The sequence below is a fragment of the Arachis stenosperma genome, chromosome 1, assembly GCF_014773155.1.
Source record: "Arachis stenosperma cultivar V10309 chromosome 1, arast.V10309.gnm1.PFL2, whole genome shotgun sequence".
NCBI lineage: Eukaryota > Viridiplantae > Streptophyta > Magnoliopsida > Fabales > Fabaceae > Arachis > Arachis stenosperma.
In genome coordinates, this window is record NC_080377.1 from 25,533,779 (window position 1) to 25,553,737 (window position 19,959).

Genomic DNA, 19,959 nt, shown 5'->3' on the forward strand with positions numbered 1-19,959 from the left:
GCATTCAGAGTGTCAATCTCAAGAACTCCTCTCTTCTGACTAGTCCCATTGTTCACAGGATTCCTTTCAGAAGTGTACATGAATTGGTTATTTGCAACCATTTCAATTAGCTCTTGAGCCTCTGTAGGCGTCTTCTTCAGATGAAGAGATCCTCCAGCAGAGCTATCCAAGGACATCTTAGATAGTTCAGAGAGACCATCATAGAAAATACCTATGATGCTCCATTCAGAAAGCATGTCAGAGGGACATTTTCTGATTAATTGTTTGTATCTTTCCCAAGCTTCATAGAGGGATTCTCCATCCTTCTGTCTGAAGGTTTGGACCTCCACTCTAAGCTTACTCCATCTTTGTGGTGGAAAGAACTTTGCCAAGAAGGCATTGACTAGCTTTTCCCAAGAGTCCAGGCTTTCTTTAGGTTGAGAGTCCAACCATATTCTAGCTCTGTCTCTTACAGCAAAAGGGAATAGCATCAGTCTATAGACCTCAGGGTCTACCCCATTAGTCTTGACTGTGTCACAGATTTGCAAGAACTCAGCTAAGAACTGATGAGGATCTTCCATTGGAAGTCCATGGAATTTGCAATTCTGTTGCATTAGAGAAACTAATTGAGGCTTAAGCTCAAAGTTATTTGCTCCAATGGCAGGGATAGAGATGCTTCTCCCATAGAAGTCGGGAGTAGGTGCAGTAAAGTCACCCAGCACCTTCCTTGCATTGTTTGCATTGTTGTTGTTTTTGGCTGCCATGTCTTCTTCTTCTTTGAAGAATTCGGTCAGGTCCTCTACAGAGAGTTGTGCTTTGGCTTCTCTTAGCTTTCTCTTCAAGGTCCTTTCGGGTTCAGGGTCAGCTTCAACAAGAATGCCTTTGTCTTTGTTCCTGCTTATATGAAAGAGAAGAGAACAAGAAACCGTGGAATCCTCTATGTCACAGTATAGAGATTCCTTGAGGTGTCAGAGGAAAAAGAAAAATAGAAAGAAGAAGGAGAAGAAGAATTCGAACTTTAATTAGATAAGGTTCGAATTGTGCATTGAGAAGGAGTGGTACTCCATAAATAGAAGGATGTGAGAAGGAGGGGAGTAATTTTCGAAAATTAATTAGAAGATTTTGAAAACATTTTTGAAAAACACTTAATTGATTTTCGAAAGTAAGAGTGGAAAAGAAATCAAGTGATTTTTGAAAAAGATTTGAAATTAGAAGTCAAAAGGATTTGATTGAAAACTTAATTTGAAAAAGATGTGATTAAAAAGATGTGTTTGAGAAGATATGATTTGAAAACAATTTGAAAAGATATGATTTGAAAACAATTTAAAAAAAAATTAATTTTGAAAATTAATGACTTGCCTAACAAGAAAAGATATGATTCAAACATTAAACCTTTCTCAACAGAAAAGGCAACAAATTTGAGATGTTCAATCAAATCATTAATTGTTAGTAAGTATCTTTAAAAAAGGAAAGAAATTGATTTTGAAAACATTTGATTGAAAGGATATGATTTGAAAAAGATTTGATTTTGAAAAACTTTGAAAACTTGAAAAAAAAATTGATTTTGAAAACAAAATCTTCCTCCTAGCACCATCCTGGCGTTAAACGCCCAGAATGGTATACATTCTGGCGTTTAACGCCCAAAATGCACCCTTTTTGGGGTTAAACGCCCAACCAGGTACCCTGGCTGGCGTTTAAACGCCAGTCTGTCTTCTTCACTGGGCATTTTGAATGCCCAGCTTTTTCTGTATAATTCCTCTGCAGTATGTTCTGAATCTTCAATTCTTTGTATTTTTGACTTGAAAAGACACAAATTAAAAATATTTTTGGATTTTTAATAATCAAAATGCAACAAGAATCAAATAGCAATGCATGCAAGACACCAAACTTAGCAGTTTGTATACTACTGACACTATATGAAACACAAAGATACTCAAGTCAATAGAATTCAAAGATCAAAACAAAGAAATACATGCATGGATTCAAAAAATATAACAAAAACATGCATTTGACACCAAACTTAAGATGAGACTCTAGACTCAAACAAGAAATATTTTTGGATTTTATGATTTTATAAATTTTTTTTTGTGTTTTTTTTTTTCGAAAATTAAGTGGAAAAAGATATCAAAATTCTTAATGAGAATTCCAGGAATCAGTGCAATGCTAGTCTAAGACTCCGGTCCAGGAATTAGACATGGCTTCACAGCCAGCCAAGCTTTCAAAGAAAGCTTCGGTCCAAAACACTAGACATGGCCAAAGGCCAGCCAAGCCTTAGCAAATCACTGCTCCAAAAGCAAGATTGATAAAGATCATCAAGCTCTTGTGATGATAAGTTGAAACCTCGGTCCAATGGAATTAGACATGGCTTCTCAGCCAGCCAGATTTCAACAAATCATCATGAAACTCTAGAATTCACCTTCAAGAATTTCGAAAAAAAAAAAATAAATGCCTAATCTAAGCAACAAGATGAACCGTCAGTTGTCCATACACAAGAACAATCCCCGGCAACGGCGCCAAAAACTTGGTGCTGTTGCCGGATTTTGGCACTGATGTTATCGGACCAAAAGCTTGCTCAAAACTCGAACAATCCCCGACAACGGCGCCAAAAACTTGGTGCACGAAATTGTGATCAATACTTTTCAAAACATAAACAATCCCTAGTAATGGCTCCAAAGACTTGGTGCTCAATACCATGGCATAAACACAACTTCGCACAACTAACCAGCAAGTGCACTGGGTCGTCCAAGTAATAAACCTTACGCGAGTAAGGGTCGATCCCACGGAGATTGGTGGTATGAAGCAAGCTATGGTCATCTTGTAGATCTCAGTCAGGCAGACTCAAATGGGTATAGTGATGAATGAATAAAGCATAAAGATAAAGATAGAGATACTTATGTATATCATTGGTGTAAGAGCTTCAGACAAGCGTATGAAGATGCCTTCCCTTCCGTCTCTCTGCTTTCCTACTGCCTTCATCCAATCCTTCTTACTCCTTTCCATGGCAAGCTCGTGTAGGGTTTCACTGTTGTCAGCAGCTACCTCCCATCCTCTCAGTGAAAATACGTCCCTGATGCTCTGTCACAGCATAGGCTAATCATCTGTCGGTTCTCGTTCAGGCCGGAATAGAATCCATTGATTCTTTTGCGTCTGTCACTAACGCCCTAGCCTGCTAGGAGTTTGAAGCACGTCACAGTCATTCAATCATTGAATCCTACTCAGAATACCACAGACAAGGTTAGACCTTCCGGATTCTCTTGAATGCCGCCATCAGTTCTTGCCTATACCACGAAGACTCTGATCTCACGGAATGGCTGGCTCGTTTGTCAGGCGAGCACTCGGTTGTCAGGCGATCAACCATGCATCGTGTTATCAGGAATCCAAGAGATATTCACTAAGCCTCAGATGCTTGTAGAACAAGAGTGGTTGTCAGTCACTTTGTTCATGAGTGAGAATGGTGATGATCCGTGACGATCATCACCTTCATTAAGTTGAAGAACAAGTGATATCTTGGACAAAGAACAAGCGGAATTGAATAGAAGAACAATAGTAATTGCATTAATACTCGAGGTACAGCAGAGCTCCACACCTTAATCTATGGTGTGTAGAAACTCCACCGTTGAAAATACATAAGCATAAGGTCTAGGCATGGCCGAATGGCCAGCCTCCCAATGATCTAAGATAGCATAAAAATGAAGATAGCTACCCCGATATCTCAATACAATAGTAAAAGGTCCTACTTATAGAAAACTAGTAGCCTAAGGTGTACAGAGATGAGTAAATGACATAAAAATCCACTTCCTGGCCCACTTGGTGTGTGCTTGGGCTGAGCAATGAAGCATTTTCGTGTAGAGACTCTTCTTGGAGTTAAACGCCAGCTTTTATGCCAGTTTGGGCGTTTAACTCCCATTTGGGTGCCAGTTCCAGCGTTTAACGCTGGGATTTCTTGAGGTGACTTTGAACGCCGGTTTGGGCCATCAAATCTTGGGCAAAGTATGGACTATCATATATTGCTGGAAAGCCCAGGATGTCTACTTTCCAACGCCGTTGAGAGCGCGCCAATTGGGCTTTTGTAGCTCCAGAAAATCCACTTCGAGTGCAGGGAGGTCAGAATCCAACAGCATCTGCAGTCCTTTTCAGTCTCTGAATCAGATTTTTGCTCAGATCCCTCAATTTCAGCCAGAAAATACCTGAAATCACAGAAAAACACACAAACTCATAGTAAAGTCTAGAAAAGTAAATTTTAACTAAAAACTAATAAAAATATACTAAAAACTAACTAGATCATACTAAAAACATACTAAAAACAATGTCAAAAAGTGTATAAATTATCCGCTCATCAATTTACTTGCAATTTGTATCAAGACGTTAGGCGCCAATCCTGTTTTCGTTGCTTGGTTTATAAAAGCTTCTATTTGGTCGGACCGAAAATTCGGTGAACCGATGACTTAACCGGTCCGGACGAGCTTTCTGACCGGACAAAGAAAGAAACCGAAATGACCCGGTTTGAACCGGCCGAATTTGACCAAAACCGATGAACCAACGGGTTTCATTTAACCCGGACCGGTTCGAACTTTTTTTTTAATTCCATCGTTTCTATTCAAATTAAAAAAAAAAAACTCAGTAAAGAGCTGCTGAAGCCTGAAAGCCTAAAACTGAAACCCTAGCTGCCTCCATCCCCTTTCCCTGTTTCCCCTCCCAATTTCCAAACTTTTTGGCCATGACTCCATGAGAGACCACCTTCCACCTGAGACAGAGTGTGAGAGAGACCCGTTCAGCCACCTCACCCGGCTCACCGTCGTCGTAGGAGGCAACTGTCACAGTGCGCCACCCACAACAGCCCAGAAGCACCTCCATCGAAGATTGAAGTCGCCTCCTGCTACTGATATTGTTCGTCGCCTACTGCTCGTTGCCTCCTGCTCATCAGTCGTCGCCTCCGATCTCCCTCAGTCCCTCTTCTGATCTTCTCTGCTCGTCGCCTCCTGCTTGTCAATCGTCACATCCGGTCTCCCTCAGTCCCTCTTCTCTGATCGTCCCTCCAGGTATGTATTTTTAAGTTTTTATTTTTTTTAAGTTATTCAAGATTATTGATTAATGATTAATGATTATGTATGTTGATTAATTGATTAATGATTGATTATGTATGTTGATTTCTGTTAGAATTTAGATTGTTGATTATTCTGTTTGGTTTCTGTTTGATTTTGATCTTTCTTGGTTGTTGATTTATGTTTGATTTCTGTTCAATTTGTTGATTATCCATTGTTGTTAGGTTATTGATTAGTCATTTAGTCATTTAGTCCTGGTTAATTAGGAATTTAGGATGGTTTCATAAAATACACCATCAGAAACACCAACTTCTCAAGAACAAGGTGCGGCATTAGTTTTATGTTCCAAAAAAAGTTGTCAATTCTTTTTATCTAGTTAATAAATTCTACAGAATATATTTTCAATTTTGTTATTGCAATAGTAAAAAACTAGAGAACTGTGTTACTTGGTGCAGTTAATGTGTTTTATTTGATGTTGTAAAGAACGATGTGTAGTTGATGTTAATGGATTTTAAGTATGTTGACTTTGCCATTTGATTTGAGCAAGTTAAGGTGATTTGTGCCAGTGGTGTAATTGTGCGGATGGAGGCTAAACTAGATGATGGAGTTAACCGAGGTGCTGGAATCCAAGAGGATGGTAGCGGCAAACACAGTCTGAAACAAATGAGACACCGATTGGAGATGGTAAAACGGATACTTGTGATGAAGGGGTGGAGGGAGAAGCCATTGAATATTGAGACGTGCTAATGCTGACTGAAGCAGATATGATAAGGAAGGTGTTCTGCACGGACGAAGCTGCCTATGAGTTTTATAAGAGATACGGCAAATGCATGGGTTCAGTATTCGCAAGGGTGATAATGGAAGTGTGATTAGGAGGAGGTTTTTTTGCAACAAAGCAGGGCTGAGGCAGCGCAAACATTACGAAAGGCTTGACAGGAAGAGGGACCACAGATCGGAGATGCGCACAAACTGTGACGCAAAGCTGTCAATCTTATGGGATGAGGTCAGCGAAATTTGGAGGGTTAGAAAAGTTATACTAGATCACAACCATGATTTAACTCCTATGAGGATGGTTCATATGATCAACAGCTTTAGAGACATGAATTGTTCAGCTAAGGCACAGATTAATGGCATGCAGGGACACGGTGTCCCGACGTCGAAGATCCTAGGTTATATGGCAGGGCAAGCCGGGGGGTATTCTTTGATGGGTTTCACGAAAAAGGATGCCTATAACTACATCGAGAAGACCAAGCGGGAGAAGATTGTTGATGGAGACGCTAACGTCGCAATAATTTATTTAGAGGGAAAAGCAGTGTCGGATCCGATGTGCATGGCTAGGTACAATTTGACGGACAAAAATATGTTAGCGAACTTGTTTTGGGCTGATGGTGGGAGCCGGGTTAATTACCAACACTTTGGTGATGTGCTTTCCTTCGATTCGACTTACAAGAAAAATAAATATAGGAGACCTTGGGTAATCTTTTCTGGTTCAAACAATAATAAGCAAACAACCATATTTGAGTTTGGTTTGGTGTTGGATGAAAGCATTGAGTCATACACGTGGTTGCTTGAAAATTTGTTGGAGGTAATGTGCAACAAAAAGCCATCGGTGATTGTGACAGACGGGTGTGACTCAATGAGGGCAGCAATCAAGGCAGTGTTTTCGGAGGCCACACATAGGCTGTGTGCTTGGTATGTGGAGAAGAACGTGACTTCGAATGTGAAGGATGAAGGCTTAAGACAACTTTTCACTAGGTGGTTGTACTCAAATATGGAGATAGAAGAGTTTGAGGCAGAGTGGGACGCATCTGTTGTTGAATACCGACTTCATGATAGTTTTTGGGCGAAGGAAACTTATGACAAGCGAAAAATGTGGGCAAATGCGTACTTAAAAGACAAATTTTGTGCCGGGTTCCGCACTACTTCTCGATGTGAAGGTATTAATGCGAATGTTAAAAAGTTTCTTAATTCAAGGCACAGTATTCTTGAGTTGGTACAGAATGTTGAGTTGATGGTACGAGAGTATCGGAATAACGAGTTAGAGGCCCACTTCAAGTCCATTCACGGTAACCCAGTGATCGCGACTTGCTTGGACCCACTCGAGCGGTTTGCTGCCGATGTTTACACACGAGAGTTATTCTTGGACGTGAAGAGGGAAATTGAAGGTGTTCGTGCGGTTAACTTTGTCGCAAAGGTTTGCCAATCCACGACTATGGTGTACACAGTTGAAGACTACGGCATTCCGGGTAGGCCACTAACGTTACTGTATGATAGGGTTGTGAATAGAGTTCAGTGTCCTTGCCAATTTTGGTTGCGAAAGGGTTATCCGTGTCGACACATGTTTTTCGTTTTGAAGTATGAGCATGCGAGGAAAATTCCATCAAGGTTGGTGATGAAGAGGTGGTGTAAGGACGCTAAATCATTGGATAACTATGGTAAAGGAAGAGCTGATGAGTGCAGTGAGAGGGAATTTCTATTACGTCAGGGTGCATTGCACTCTGCATCGCAGTGGTTTTCATTCTTAGTTGCACATAGCCCGGGTTTGTTTAACACAACGATGAGTGGCATACGAGCTTTATGTGAACAAATTGAGGCTGCTTGCGATCAGAAAGGTCCGTCGGCAAAGGGAAGAGATACTCCCAGTGTGAAGGATCCCGTGGTGGTTAAGACCAAAGGGGCTCCCTGGATTAAGAAAATGAGTGGTAGGAAGAGGCGGTGTAGCATGTGCCGGAAAGCCGGACACACGAAGCGACACTGCATTGGAAAGCGGGGAGTGAATATGCAGGCAGACCCACAGGTGGATGAAAAGGCAACAGACTTAGGGTCGGAAGATTCCTCACCAACAGAAAATGTGGTGCACGAAATTGCAATCACACTTTTGCAACCCCGCACAACTAACCAGCAAGTGCACCGGGTCGTCCAAGTAATACCTTACGTGAGTAAGAGTCGATCCCACGGAGATTGTCGGCTTGAAGCAAGCTATGGTTATCTTGTAAATCTTAGTCAGGATATCAATAATTATCAGGATTGATTGTGAAAAGCAAAAGAACATGAAATAAGTACTTGTTTTGCAGTAATGGGGAACAGGTTGAGGCTTTGGAGATGCTCCATCTTCTGAATCTCTGCTTTCCTACTGTCTTCTTCTTCAAACACGCAAGGCTCCTTCCATGGCAAGCTGTATGCAAGGGTTTCACCGTTGTCAGTGGCTACCTCCCATCCTCTCAGTGGAAATGTTCAACGCACCCTGTCACGGCACGGCTATCCATCTGTCGGTTCTCAATCAGGCCGGAATAGAATCCAGTGATTCTTTTGCGCCTGTCGCTAACGCCCCGCCTTCAGGAGTTTGAAGCTCGTCACAGTCATTCAATCATTGAATCCTACTCAGAATACCACAGACAAGGTTTAGACCTTCCGGATTCTCTTGAATGCCGCCATCAGTTCTAGCTTATACCACGAAGATTCTGATTAAAGAATCCAAGAGATATCCACTTAATCTAAGGTAGAACGGAGGTGGTTGTCAGGCACACGTTCATAGTTGAGAATGATGATGAGTGTCACGGATCATCACATTCATCCGGTTTAAGAACAAGTAATATCTTAGAATGAAAGCAAGCATGATTGAATGAAAAACAGTAGTAATTGCATTAATCCATCAAGACACAGCAGAGCTCCTCACCCCCAACCATGGGGTTTAGAGACTCATGCTGTAAGAAGTACACAAAGAAACGTGTAAAGTGTCATGAGGTACAGATACAATGTCAAAAGATCCTATTAATAGTGAACTAGTAACCTAAGGTTTACAGAAATGAGTAAATGACAGAAAAATCCACTTCCGGGCCCACTTGGTGTGTGCTTGGGCTGAGCATTGAAGCTTTCATGTGTAGAGACCTTTTCTGGAGTTAAACGCCAGCTTTCATGCCAGTTTGGGCGTTTAACTCCAATTTTTATGCCAGTTCCAGCGTTAAACGCTGGAAATTCTGAGGCTGATTTGCAACGCCGGTTTGGGCCATCAAATCTCGGGCAAAGTATGGACTATTATACATTGCTGGAAAGCCCAGGATGTCTACTTTCCAACGCCGTTAAGAGCGTCCCAATTGGGCTTTTGTAGCTCCAGAAAATCCACTTCGAGTGCAGGGAGGTCAGAATCCAACAGCATCTGCAGTCCTGTTCAGCCTCTAAATCAGATTTTTGCTCAGATCCCTCAATTTCAGCCAGAAAATACCTGAAATCACAGAAAAACACACAAACTCATAGTAAAGTCCAGAAAAGTGAATTTTAACTAAAAACTAATAAAAATATACTAAAAACTAACTGAATCATACTAAAAACATACTAAAAACAATGCCAAAAAGCGTATAAATTATCCGCTCATCACAACACCAAACTTAAATTGTTGCTTGTCCCCAAGCAACTGAAAATCAAAATAGAATAAAAAGAAGAGAATATACTATAGACTCCAAAATATCAAAGAAACATAGTTCCAATTAGATGAGCGGGACCAGTAGCTTTTTGCTTCCGAACAGTTTTGGCATCTCACTCTATCCTTTGAAGTTCAGAATGATTGGCATCTATAAGAATTCAGAACTCAGATAGTGTTATTGATTCTCCTAGTTAAGAATAATGATTCTTGAGCATAGCTATGTCATGAGTCTTGGCTGTGGCCCAAAGCACTTTGTCTTCCAGTATTACCACCGGATACATACATGCCACAGACATATAATTGGATGAACCTTTTCAGATTGTGACTCAGCTTTGCTAGAGTCCCCAATTAGAGGTGTCCAGGGTTCTTAAGCACACTCTTTTTTTGCCTTGGATCACAACTTTATTTCTTTCTTTCTTCTTCTTTTTTTTTCGATATTTTTTTTTGAATCACTGCTTTTTCTTGCTTCAAGAATCAATTTGATGATTTTTCAGATCCTCAATAACAGTTCTCTTTGTCCCTCATTCTTTCAAGAGCCAACAATTTTAACATTCTCAAAACAACAAATTCAAAAGACATATGCACTGTTCAAGCATTCATTCGGAAAAACAAAAATTATTGTCACCACATCAAACTAACTCAACTAGTTTCAAGGATAAATTCGAAATCCTGTACTTCTTGTTCTTTTGTGATTAAAGCATTTTTCATTTAAGAGAGGTGATGGATTCATAGGACATTCATAACTTTAAGACATGAAGTTTAAATTTTATTAATTATGAATTAAGAACAAGACTCAAAAATAGATATAAGATGAGACTAAAAATAGAAAACAAAAATTTAAATAGGCTCCTAATGATAGAGGTTTTTCACAGAGTTAGGACTCAACAACCTTGATTTTGAGAAGTGGATGCTCCCTCAAATTGAGGGGAGAACTTTTGGCGTTTCAGTTCTTGAAGTTCACGCCCCTGCTTCTCTTGTTCCTTCAGCAATTTGCAGAGCATGCAGTTCTGATTCTGCTGTTCTTCCTTAAGTTGCTCCATAGTCTCTTGCAACTTGGTGATAGATGCTTCTAGGCTGGCCCAGTAGCCAATTTCAGGAAATTCAGGGAGGAACTCCTGCGCCCTCCTTTTGATAGAGTTGTCTTGCATTTGTCCTTCCATGACTTCTTGGTGATTGGATGTTCAATGGGTATGAATTCATCTACTCCCATCTTTACCCCAGCCTCTTTACAGAGCAAGGAGATCAAGCTTGGGTAAGCCAATTTGGCTTCAGTGGAATTCTTATTTGCAATTGTGTAGATCTCACAAGCAATCACATGATGAACCTCCACTTCTTTTCCAAGCATAATGCAATGAATCATCACTGCTCTCTTGATAGTGACCTCAGAACGGTTGCTAGTGGGCAGTATGGAACGCCCAATAAAGTCTAGCCAACCTCTTGCAATTGGTTTGAGGTCTCCCCTCTTGAGTTGGTTTGGGACACCCTTTGAATTGGTTATCCACTTAGTTCCAGGGAGGCATATGTCCTCTAGAACTTGATCCAACCCTTTATCTGCTCTCACCATTCTCCTATTAAAGGAGTCAGGATCATCTTGCAGTTGAGGCAATCTGAAGATTTCTCTTATTTTGTCCAGATGGAAGTACATAACTTTCCCTCTGACCATGGTTCTGTAAGTATGGTAAGCACTTCTAGTCATTCTCTGCTTATCTGTTAGCCACAGATTTGAGTAGAATTCCTGAACCATATTCCTTCCAACCTTTATCTCAGGATTGGTTAGAACTTCCCATCCTCTGTTTTGAATTTGCTCTTGGATCCCCGGATATTCATCTTCTTTCAGATCAAATTTAACTTCCGGGATCACTGACCTCAGACCCATTATTTTGTGATAATGGTCTTCATGTTCTTTGGTTAAGAACTTCTCTTGATTCCAAAGATTCTTTGGATTATTCTCTTTCTTTCCTCTTAAATTGGTTTGTTTTCCTTTAGGAGCCATGATCTTGATGAATCTTGACTCAGTGATCACGGAAAAGCACACCAAACTTAGAGGTTTGCTTGTCCTCAAGCAAAAGAAAGGAAGGAGAAGAGAGAGAAGAAGAGCAAATTCGAATGGTGTGGGGGAGTGGTAAGGCCGAACGTGGTTTTATAAGGGGGGGAAGGAGATTTCGAAAAAATTGAAAGGAGATTTGAGAAGATATGGGGAGAATTTGAGAGGAGGTGAGTTTTTGAATAAGATTTGGGAGAGATTTGAACAATGATTTTTGATTTTTGAAGATTTGAAAGTGAATGATGAAAGGTTGAGATGTGTTTATGTAGAAAAGTATGGGTAAGAAAAGGAAAGTTTGAAAAAAAATTTGATTGGAAAACAAAATCTTGGTCCCCCACCTTTCTGGCGTTAAACGCCCAGAATGGCATCCATTCTGGCGTTTAACGCCCATTTGATGCCCATTGTGGGCGTTTAACGCCCAGCCAGGTGCCTTGGCTGGCGTTAAACACCAGAATCCCCTTTGTCACTGGGCATTTTGCTAAACGCCCAGGATGCTGCACACCTGGCGTTAAACGCCCAGGATGCTGCACACCTGGCGTTAAACGCCCAGAATGGTGCCCATTCTGGCGTTTAACGCCCAAAATGGCACCTTTACTGGCGTTAAACGCCCAGAATGGTACCCATTCTGGCGTTTAACACCCAAAATGCCCCTTACTGGCGTTTTTTCGCCAGTAAGCTCTTTTTCTCTGCTTTTTGCGCTGAATCCTTCTGTAACTCTGTGAATTCCTTCATTTTTGATACTTGCCTTTGTAAAAACAAAACATATAACCTGCTAATGACTGGGTTGCCTCCCAGCAAGCGCTTCTTTACTGTCTTTAGCTGGACCTTTACTGAGAATCACTCAAGCCTCAGTTTTGAGCATTCCTGCTCAAAATTGCCTTCAAGATAATGCTTGATTCTTTGTCCATTAACAATGAACTTTTTGTCAGAATCAATATCCTGAAGCTCAACATATCCATATGGTGACACTCCTGTAATCACATACGGACCCCTCCACCGGGATTTAAGTTTTCCTGGAAACAATCTGAGCCTAGAGTTGAAGAGCAGAACTTTTTGTCTTGGCTCAAAGACTCTGGTTGACAACTTCTTGTCATGCCACTTCTTTTCCTTTTCCTTATAAATTTTTGCATTTTCAAAGGCATTGAGTCTGAACTCCTCTAGCTCATTTAGCTGGAGCAGTCTTTTTTCACCAGCCAACTGAGCATCCATGTTTAGGAATCTGGTTGCCCAGTAGGCTTTATGTTCCAATTCCACGGGCAGATGACAGGCCTTCCCATACACCAGTTGGTATGGAGAGGTTCCTATAGGAGTCTTGAATGCTGTTCTGTATGCCCACAGAGCATCATCCAAACTCTTTGCCCAATCCTTTCTTCGGGCTATCACAGTCCGTTCTAGGATTCTTTTTAGTTCTCTGTTAGAGACTTCAGCTTGCCCATTTGTCTGTGGATGATACGGAGTTGCCACTTTGTGGCTAATTCCATATCTGACCATAGCAGAGTATAGCTGTCTATTGCAGAAATGAGTGCCCCCGTCACTGATTAGTACTCTGGGAACACCAAACCTGCTGAAGATGTGTTTCTGGAGGAATTTCAGCACGGTCTTGGTATCATTAGTGGGTGTAGCAATTGCTTCTACCCACTTAGATACATAGTCCACTGCCACCAGAATGTAAGTGTTTGAGTATGATGGTGGGAATGGACCCATGAAGTCAATTCCCTATACATCAAACAATTCTATCTCTAATATCCCTTGTTGAGGCAAGGCATATCCGTGAGGCAAGTTACCAGCTCTTTGGCAACTGTCACAGTTACGCACAAACTCTCGGGAATCTTTATAGAGAGTAGGCCAGTAGAAGCCACATTGGAGGACTTTAGTGGCTGTTCGCTCACTTCCAAAATGTCCTCCATACTGTGATCCATGGCAATGCCATAGGATCCTTTGTGCTTCTTCTCTGGGTACACATCTGCGGATCATTTCGTCTGCACATCTCTTAAAGAGATACGGTTCATCCCATAGGTAGTACTTGGCATCTGAAATTAATTTCTTTCTTTGCACTCTGCTGTACTCCTGTGGTATGAACCTCACAGCTTTATAATTTGCAATATCTGCAAACCATGGAGCTTTCTGGATGGCAAAGAGTTGCTCATCTGGGAAAGTCTCAGAAATCTCAGTAGAAGGGAGGGACGCCCCAGCTACTGGTTCTATTCGGGACAGATGATCAGCTACCTGGTTCTCTGTCCCTTTTCTGTCTCTTATTTATATCAACTCTTGCAGAAGCAACACCCATCTTATAAGCCTGGGTTTTGAATCCTGCTTTGTGAGTAAGTATTTAAGAGCAGCATGGTCAGTGTACACAATCACTTTGGATCCCACTAGATAGGATCTAAACTTGTCAATGGCATAGACCACTGCAAGTAACTCTTTTTCTGTGGTTGTGTAATTCTTCTGTGCATCATTTAGAACATGGCTAGCATAATAAATGACGTGCAGAAGCTTGTTATGCCTCTGTCCCAACACTGCACCAATGGCATGGTCACTGGCATCACACATTAGTTCAAATGGCAATGTCCAATCTGGTGCAGAGATGACTGGTGCTGTAACCAGCTTAGCTTTCAGGGTCTCAAATGCCTGCAGACACTGTGTGTCAAACGCAAATGGTGTGTCAGCAGCTAGCAGGTTACTCAAAGGTTTTGCAATTTTCGAAAAAATCCTTTATAAAACCTTATGTAGAATCCTGCATGCCCTAGAAAGCTTCTGATTGCCTTAACATTGGCAGGTGGTGGTAATTTTTCAATTACCTCTACCTTTGCCTTATCACCTCTATTCCCTGCTTGAAATTTTGTGCCCAAGGACAATTCCTTCAGTCACCATAAAGTGACATTTCTCCCAGTTTAAAACCAGGTTAGTCTCTTGGCACCTTTTCAGGACAAGTGCTAGGTGATTAAGACAGGAGCTGAATGAGTCTCCATATACTGAGAAGTCATCCATGAAGACTTCCAGGAATTTCTCCACCATATCAGAGAAGATGGATAACATGCATCTCTGAAAGGTTGCAGGAGCATTACACAGACCAAAAGGCATCCTCCTGTAGGCAAACACGCCAGAAGGGCAAGTAAATGCTGTTTTCTCTTGGTCCTGAGGATCTACTGCAATTTGGTTGTAACCTGAATAGCCATCCAAAAAGCAGTAATAATCATGACCAGCTAGTCTTTCTAGCATTTAGTCTATGAATGGTAAAGGAAAATGATCCTTTCTGGTGGCTGTATTGAGTCTTCTGTAGTCAATACACATACGCCACCCTGTGACTGTTCTTGTGGAAACCAGTTCATTTTTTTCATTATGAACCACTATCATGCCTCCCTTTTTGGGGACAACTTGGACAGGGCTCACCCAGGGGCTATCAGAAATAGGATAAATAATCCCAGCCTCTAGTAATTTAGTGACCTCTTTCTGCACCACCTCCTTCATGGCTGGATTTAGCCTCCTCTGTGGTTGGACCACTGGTTTGGCATTATCCACCAACAGGATCTTGTGCATGCATCTGGCTGGGCTAATGCCCTTAAGATCACTTATGGACCACCCAAGAGCTGTCTTGTGTGTCCTTAGCACTTGAATCAGTGCTTCCTCTTCCTGTGGATTTAAAGCCGAGCTTATAATCACTGGAAAAGTGTCACCCTTTCCCAGAAATGCATACTTCAGGGATGGTGGTAGTGGTTTGAGTTCAGGTTTGGGAGGCTTATCCTCCTCCTGAGGAATTTTCGAAAATTCCTTTGTTTCCTGTGGTTCTTCTTAATCAGGTTGAGCATCCTTGAAGATGTCTTCAAGTTCTGATTCTAGGCTTTCAGTCATATTGATCTCTTCCACCAAAGAGTCAATAATGTCAGTGCCCATGCAGTCATTTGGTGTGTCTGGATGCTGCATAGCTTTTACAGCATTCAACTTTGAACTCATCCTCATTGACTCTCAGGGTTACTTCCCCTTTTTGTACATCAATGAGAGTTCGTCCAGTTGCTAGGAAAGGTCTTCCTAGAATGAGAGTTGCACTTTTGTGCTCCTCCATTTCCAGCACCACAAAGTCAGTTGGAAAGGCAAATGGCCCAACCTTGACAATCATATCCTCTATTATGCCTGATGGATGTTTAATGGAGCCATCAGCAAGTTGGAGGCATATCCGGGTTGGTTTGACTTCTCCAGTCAACCCAAGCTTTCTGATAGTGGATGCAGGTATTAGATTGATGCTTGCTCCAAGATCACATAGGGCTGTTGGTGCACGAATTTGTGATCCGCACAACTAACCAGCAAGTGCACTGGGTCGTCCAAGTAATACCTTACGTGAGTAAGGGTCGATCCCACGGAGATTATTTTTTGTTGAAATGAACTATATTTATTTTATTAATCTTAGTCAGGATATTAATTGAAATTATCAGTTGGAATTATTAGATTAAAAAATAAAAGAGAATAAAAGCGTCACTTGTTGTGCAGTAATGAGAAATATGTTAGAGTTTTGGAGATGCTTTGTCCTTTGAATTTCTACTTCTCCTTGAAATCTTCTTCCCACACGCAAGGTCCCTTCCATGGCAAGCTCTATGTAGGGTGTCACCATTGTCAATGGCTACCTCCCATCCTCTCAGTGAAAACGTTCCTATGCTCTGTCACAGCACGGCTAATCATCTGTCGGTTCTCAATCAGGTTGGAATAGAATCCATTGATTCTTTTGCGTCTGTCACTAACGCCCAGCCTTCAGGAGTTTGAAGCTCGTCACAGTCATTCAATCCCAGAATCCTACTCGGAATACCACAGACAAGGTTTAGACTTTCCGGATTCTCATGAATGCCGCCATCAATCCGGCTTATACCACGAAGATTCTGCGTAATGAATCTAAGAGATACTCATTCAGTCTGATGTAGAACGGAGGTGGTTGTCAGGCACACGTTCATGGTTCGGGGAAGTGATGAGTGTCACGGATCATCACCTTCTCCATATTAAGCGCGAATGAACATCTTAGATAAGAACAAGCGTGTTTGAATGGAAAGCAAAGGAATTGTATTAATTCATCGAGACGCTGCAGAGCTCCTCACCCCCAACAATGGAGTTTAGAGACTCATGCCGTCAAAAAGTATGTAATTCAGATCTGAAAATGTCATGAGGTACAGAATAATTCTCTAAAAGTTGTTTAAATAGTAAACTAGTATCCTAGGTTTACGAAATATGAGTAAACTAAGATAATTGGTGCAGAAATCCACTTCTGGGGCCCACTTGGTGTGTGCTGGGGCTGAGACTAAAGCTATCCACGAGTAGAGGCTTTTCTTGGAGTTGAACTCCAAGTTATGACGTGTTTTGGGCGTTCAACTCTGGATCATGACGTTTTTCTGGCGTTTAACTCCAGACAGCAGCATGTACTTGGCGTTCAACGCCAAGTTACATCATCCATCTTCGCGCAAAGTATGAACTATTATATATTGCTGGAAAGCCCTGGATGTCTACTTTCCAACGCCGTTGAGAGCGCGCCAATTGGACTTCTGTAGCTCCAGAAAATCCATTTCGAGTGCAGGGAGGTCAGGATCCAACAACATCAGCAGTCCTTTTTCAGCCTAAGTCAGATTTCTGCTCAGCTTCCTCAATTTCAGCCAGAAAATACCTGAAATCACAGAAAAATACACACACTCATAGTAAAGTCCAGAAATATGATTTTTGCTTAAAAACTAATAAAATTCTATTAAAAACTAATTAAAACATACTAAAATCTACATGAAACTACCCCCAAAAAGCGTATAAAATATCCGCTCATCACAACACCAAACTTAAACTGTTGCTTGTCCTCAAGCAACTAGACAAATAAAGTAGGATGAGAGAAATAGAGAATTAATAATATTTAAGAGTTTTAAATGGAGCTCAGATTCTTCTTAGATGAGCGGGGCTTGTAGCTTTTTGTTTCTAAACAGTTTTGGCATCTCCCTTTATCCTTTGAATTTCAGAATGATTGGCGTCCATAGGAACTCAGAATTCAGATAGTATTATTAATTTTCTTAGTGTAATATGTTGATTCTTGAACACAGTTATTTATGAGTCTTGGCCGTGGCCCTAAGCACTTGTTTTCCAGTATTACCACCAGATACATAAATGCCACAAACACATGACTAGGTGAACCTTTTTCAGATTGTGACTTAGCTTTGATAGAGTCCCCAGTCAGAGGTGTCCAGAGCTCTGAGCACACTCTGTTTGCCTTAGATCACGACTTTAAACTCAGTCTCAAGTTTGTAACTTGGACTGCATGCCACAAGCACATGGTTAGGGACAGCTTGGTTTAGCCGCTTAGGCTGGAATTTCTTACACCCTCCTATCCACTGATGCTCAAAGCCTTGGATCCTTTTCACCCTTGCCTTTTGGTTTTAAGGGCTCGTGGCTTTTTCTATTGCTCCTTCTTTTTTTTTTTTTGACTGCTTTTTCTTGCTTCAAGAATCAATTTCATGATTTTTCAGATCATCAATAATATTTTTCGTGTTCCTCATTCTTTCAGGAGCCAATATTCATCAAATTCAAAGTACAAGTTATGCACTGTTCAAGCATTCATTCAGAGAACAAAAAGTATTGCCACCTGATGAGCGGATAATTTGTACGCTTTTTGGCATTATTTTTAGTATGATCTAGTTAGTTTTTAGTACATTTTTATTAGTTTTTAGTTAAAATTTACTTTTCTGGACTTTACTATGAGTTTGTGTGTTTTTCTGTGATTTCAGGTATTTTTTGGCTGAAATTGAGGGACCTGAGCAAAAATCTGATTCAGAGACTGAAAAGGACTGCAGATGCTGTTGGATTCTGACCTCCCTGCACTCGAAGTGGATTTTCTGGAGCTACAGAAACCCAATTGGCGCGCTCTCAACGGCGTTGGAAAGTAGACATCCTGGGCTTTCCAGCAATATATGATAGTCCATACTTTGCCCAATATTTGATGGCCCAAACCGGCGTTCAAAGTCACTCTCAGAATTCCCAGCGTTAAACGCCGGAACTGGCACAAGAATGGGAGTTAAACGCCCAAACTGGCACCAAAGCTGGCGTTTAACTCCAAGAAGAGTCTCTACACGAAAAATGCTTCATTGCTCAGCCCAAGCACACACCAAGTAGGCCCGGAAGTGGATTTTTATGTCATTTACTCATCTTGTAATCCTAGGCTACTAGTTCCCTATAAGTAGGACCTTTTACTATTGTATTTCATCTTCGATCTTTGGAATCTTTTGATCTTTAGATCTTTTGATCACTTGGGAGGCTGGCCATTCGGCCATGCCTAGACCTTGTTCTTATGTATTTCAACGGTGGAGTTTTACACACCATAGATTAAGGTGTGGAGCTCTGTTGTACCTCGAGTATTAATGCAATACTATTGTTCTTCTATTCAATTCCGCTTGTCCTTGTTCCAAGATATCACTTGTTCTTCAACTTGATGAATGTGATGATCCGTGACACTCATCATCATTCTCACCTATGAACGTGTGACTGACAACCACCTCCGTTCTACCTTAGATTGGGTGTATATCTCTTGGATTCCTGATACACGACGCATGGTTGATCGCCTGACAACCGAGCACTCGCCTGACAACCGAGCCAGCCATTCCGTGAGATCAGAGTCTTCGTGGTATAGGCAAGAACTGATGGCGGCATTCAAGAGAATCCGGAATGTCTAACCTTGTCTGTGGTATTCTGAGTAGGATTCAATGATTGAATGACTGTGACGTGCTTCAAACTCCTGAGGGCGGGGCGTTAGTGACAGACGCAAAAGAATCACTGGATTCTATTCCGGCCTGATCGAGAACCGACAGATGGATAGCCGTGCCGTGATAGGGTGCGTTGAACATTTCCACTGAGAGGATGGGAGGTAGCCACTGACAACGGTGAAACCCTTGTATAAGCTTGCCATGGAAAGCAGTAAGAAGGATTGGATGAAGACAGTAGGAAAGCAGAGAGACGGAAGGGACCAAGCATCTCCATTCGCTTATCTGAAGTTCTCACCAATGGAATACATAAGTATCTCTATCTTTATCTTCATGTTTCATTCATCATCTATACCCATTTGATTCTGCCTGACTAAAGATTTACAAGGTGACCATAGCTTGCTTCATACCAACAATCTCTGTGGGATCGACCCTTACTCGCGTAAGGTTTATTACTTGGACGACCCAGTACACTTGCTGGTCAGTGGTGCGAAGTTGTGGTGATCACAATTTCGTGCACCAAGTTTTTGGCGCCGTTGCCGGGGATTGTTCGAGTATGGACAACTGACGGTTCATCTTGTTGCTTAGATTAGGTATTTTTCTTCAGAGTTCTTAAGAATGAATTCTAGTGTTTCAAGGTGATGTTCTTATCATCACCAAAGCTGATTGATTCTCATCAATTTAGCTCTTGAATGCAATGTCTTGCTGAAGCTTGGCTAGCCATGTCTAATTCCTTTAGACTAAAGCTTTAGACTAACATTGCATAAT

The 19,959-nt window shown here is 41.4% G+C and overlaps 1 protein-coding gene and 1 non-coding gene across 2 annotated transcripts in view; both read left to right on the forward strand.

Moving 5' to 3' along the window:
* Nucleotides 1–230: 230 nt before the first annotated feature.
* Nucleotides 231–338, forward strand: LOC130956735 (small nucleolar RNA R71). Its single transcript, XR_009077197.1, has one exon. It is a non-coding gene; the product is annotated as a small nucleolar RNA R71 (small nucleolar RNA).
* Nucleotides 339–5,603: 5,265 nt separating this feature from the next.
* LOC130976709 (protein FAR1-RELATED SEQUENCE 5-like) overlaps nt 5,604–19,959 on the forward strand; it is a 31,506-nt gene continuing 17,150 nt past the window's right edge. Inside the window, exons 1-2 of the mRNA XM_057901636.1 lie at nt 5,604–5,761; nt 5,862–7,830. Coding sequence (XP_057757619.1) covers nt 5,604–5,761; nt 5,862–7,830 — 2,127 coding nt within the window. The remainder of the gene's footprint in view (nt 5,762–5,861; nt 7,831–19,959) is intronic.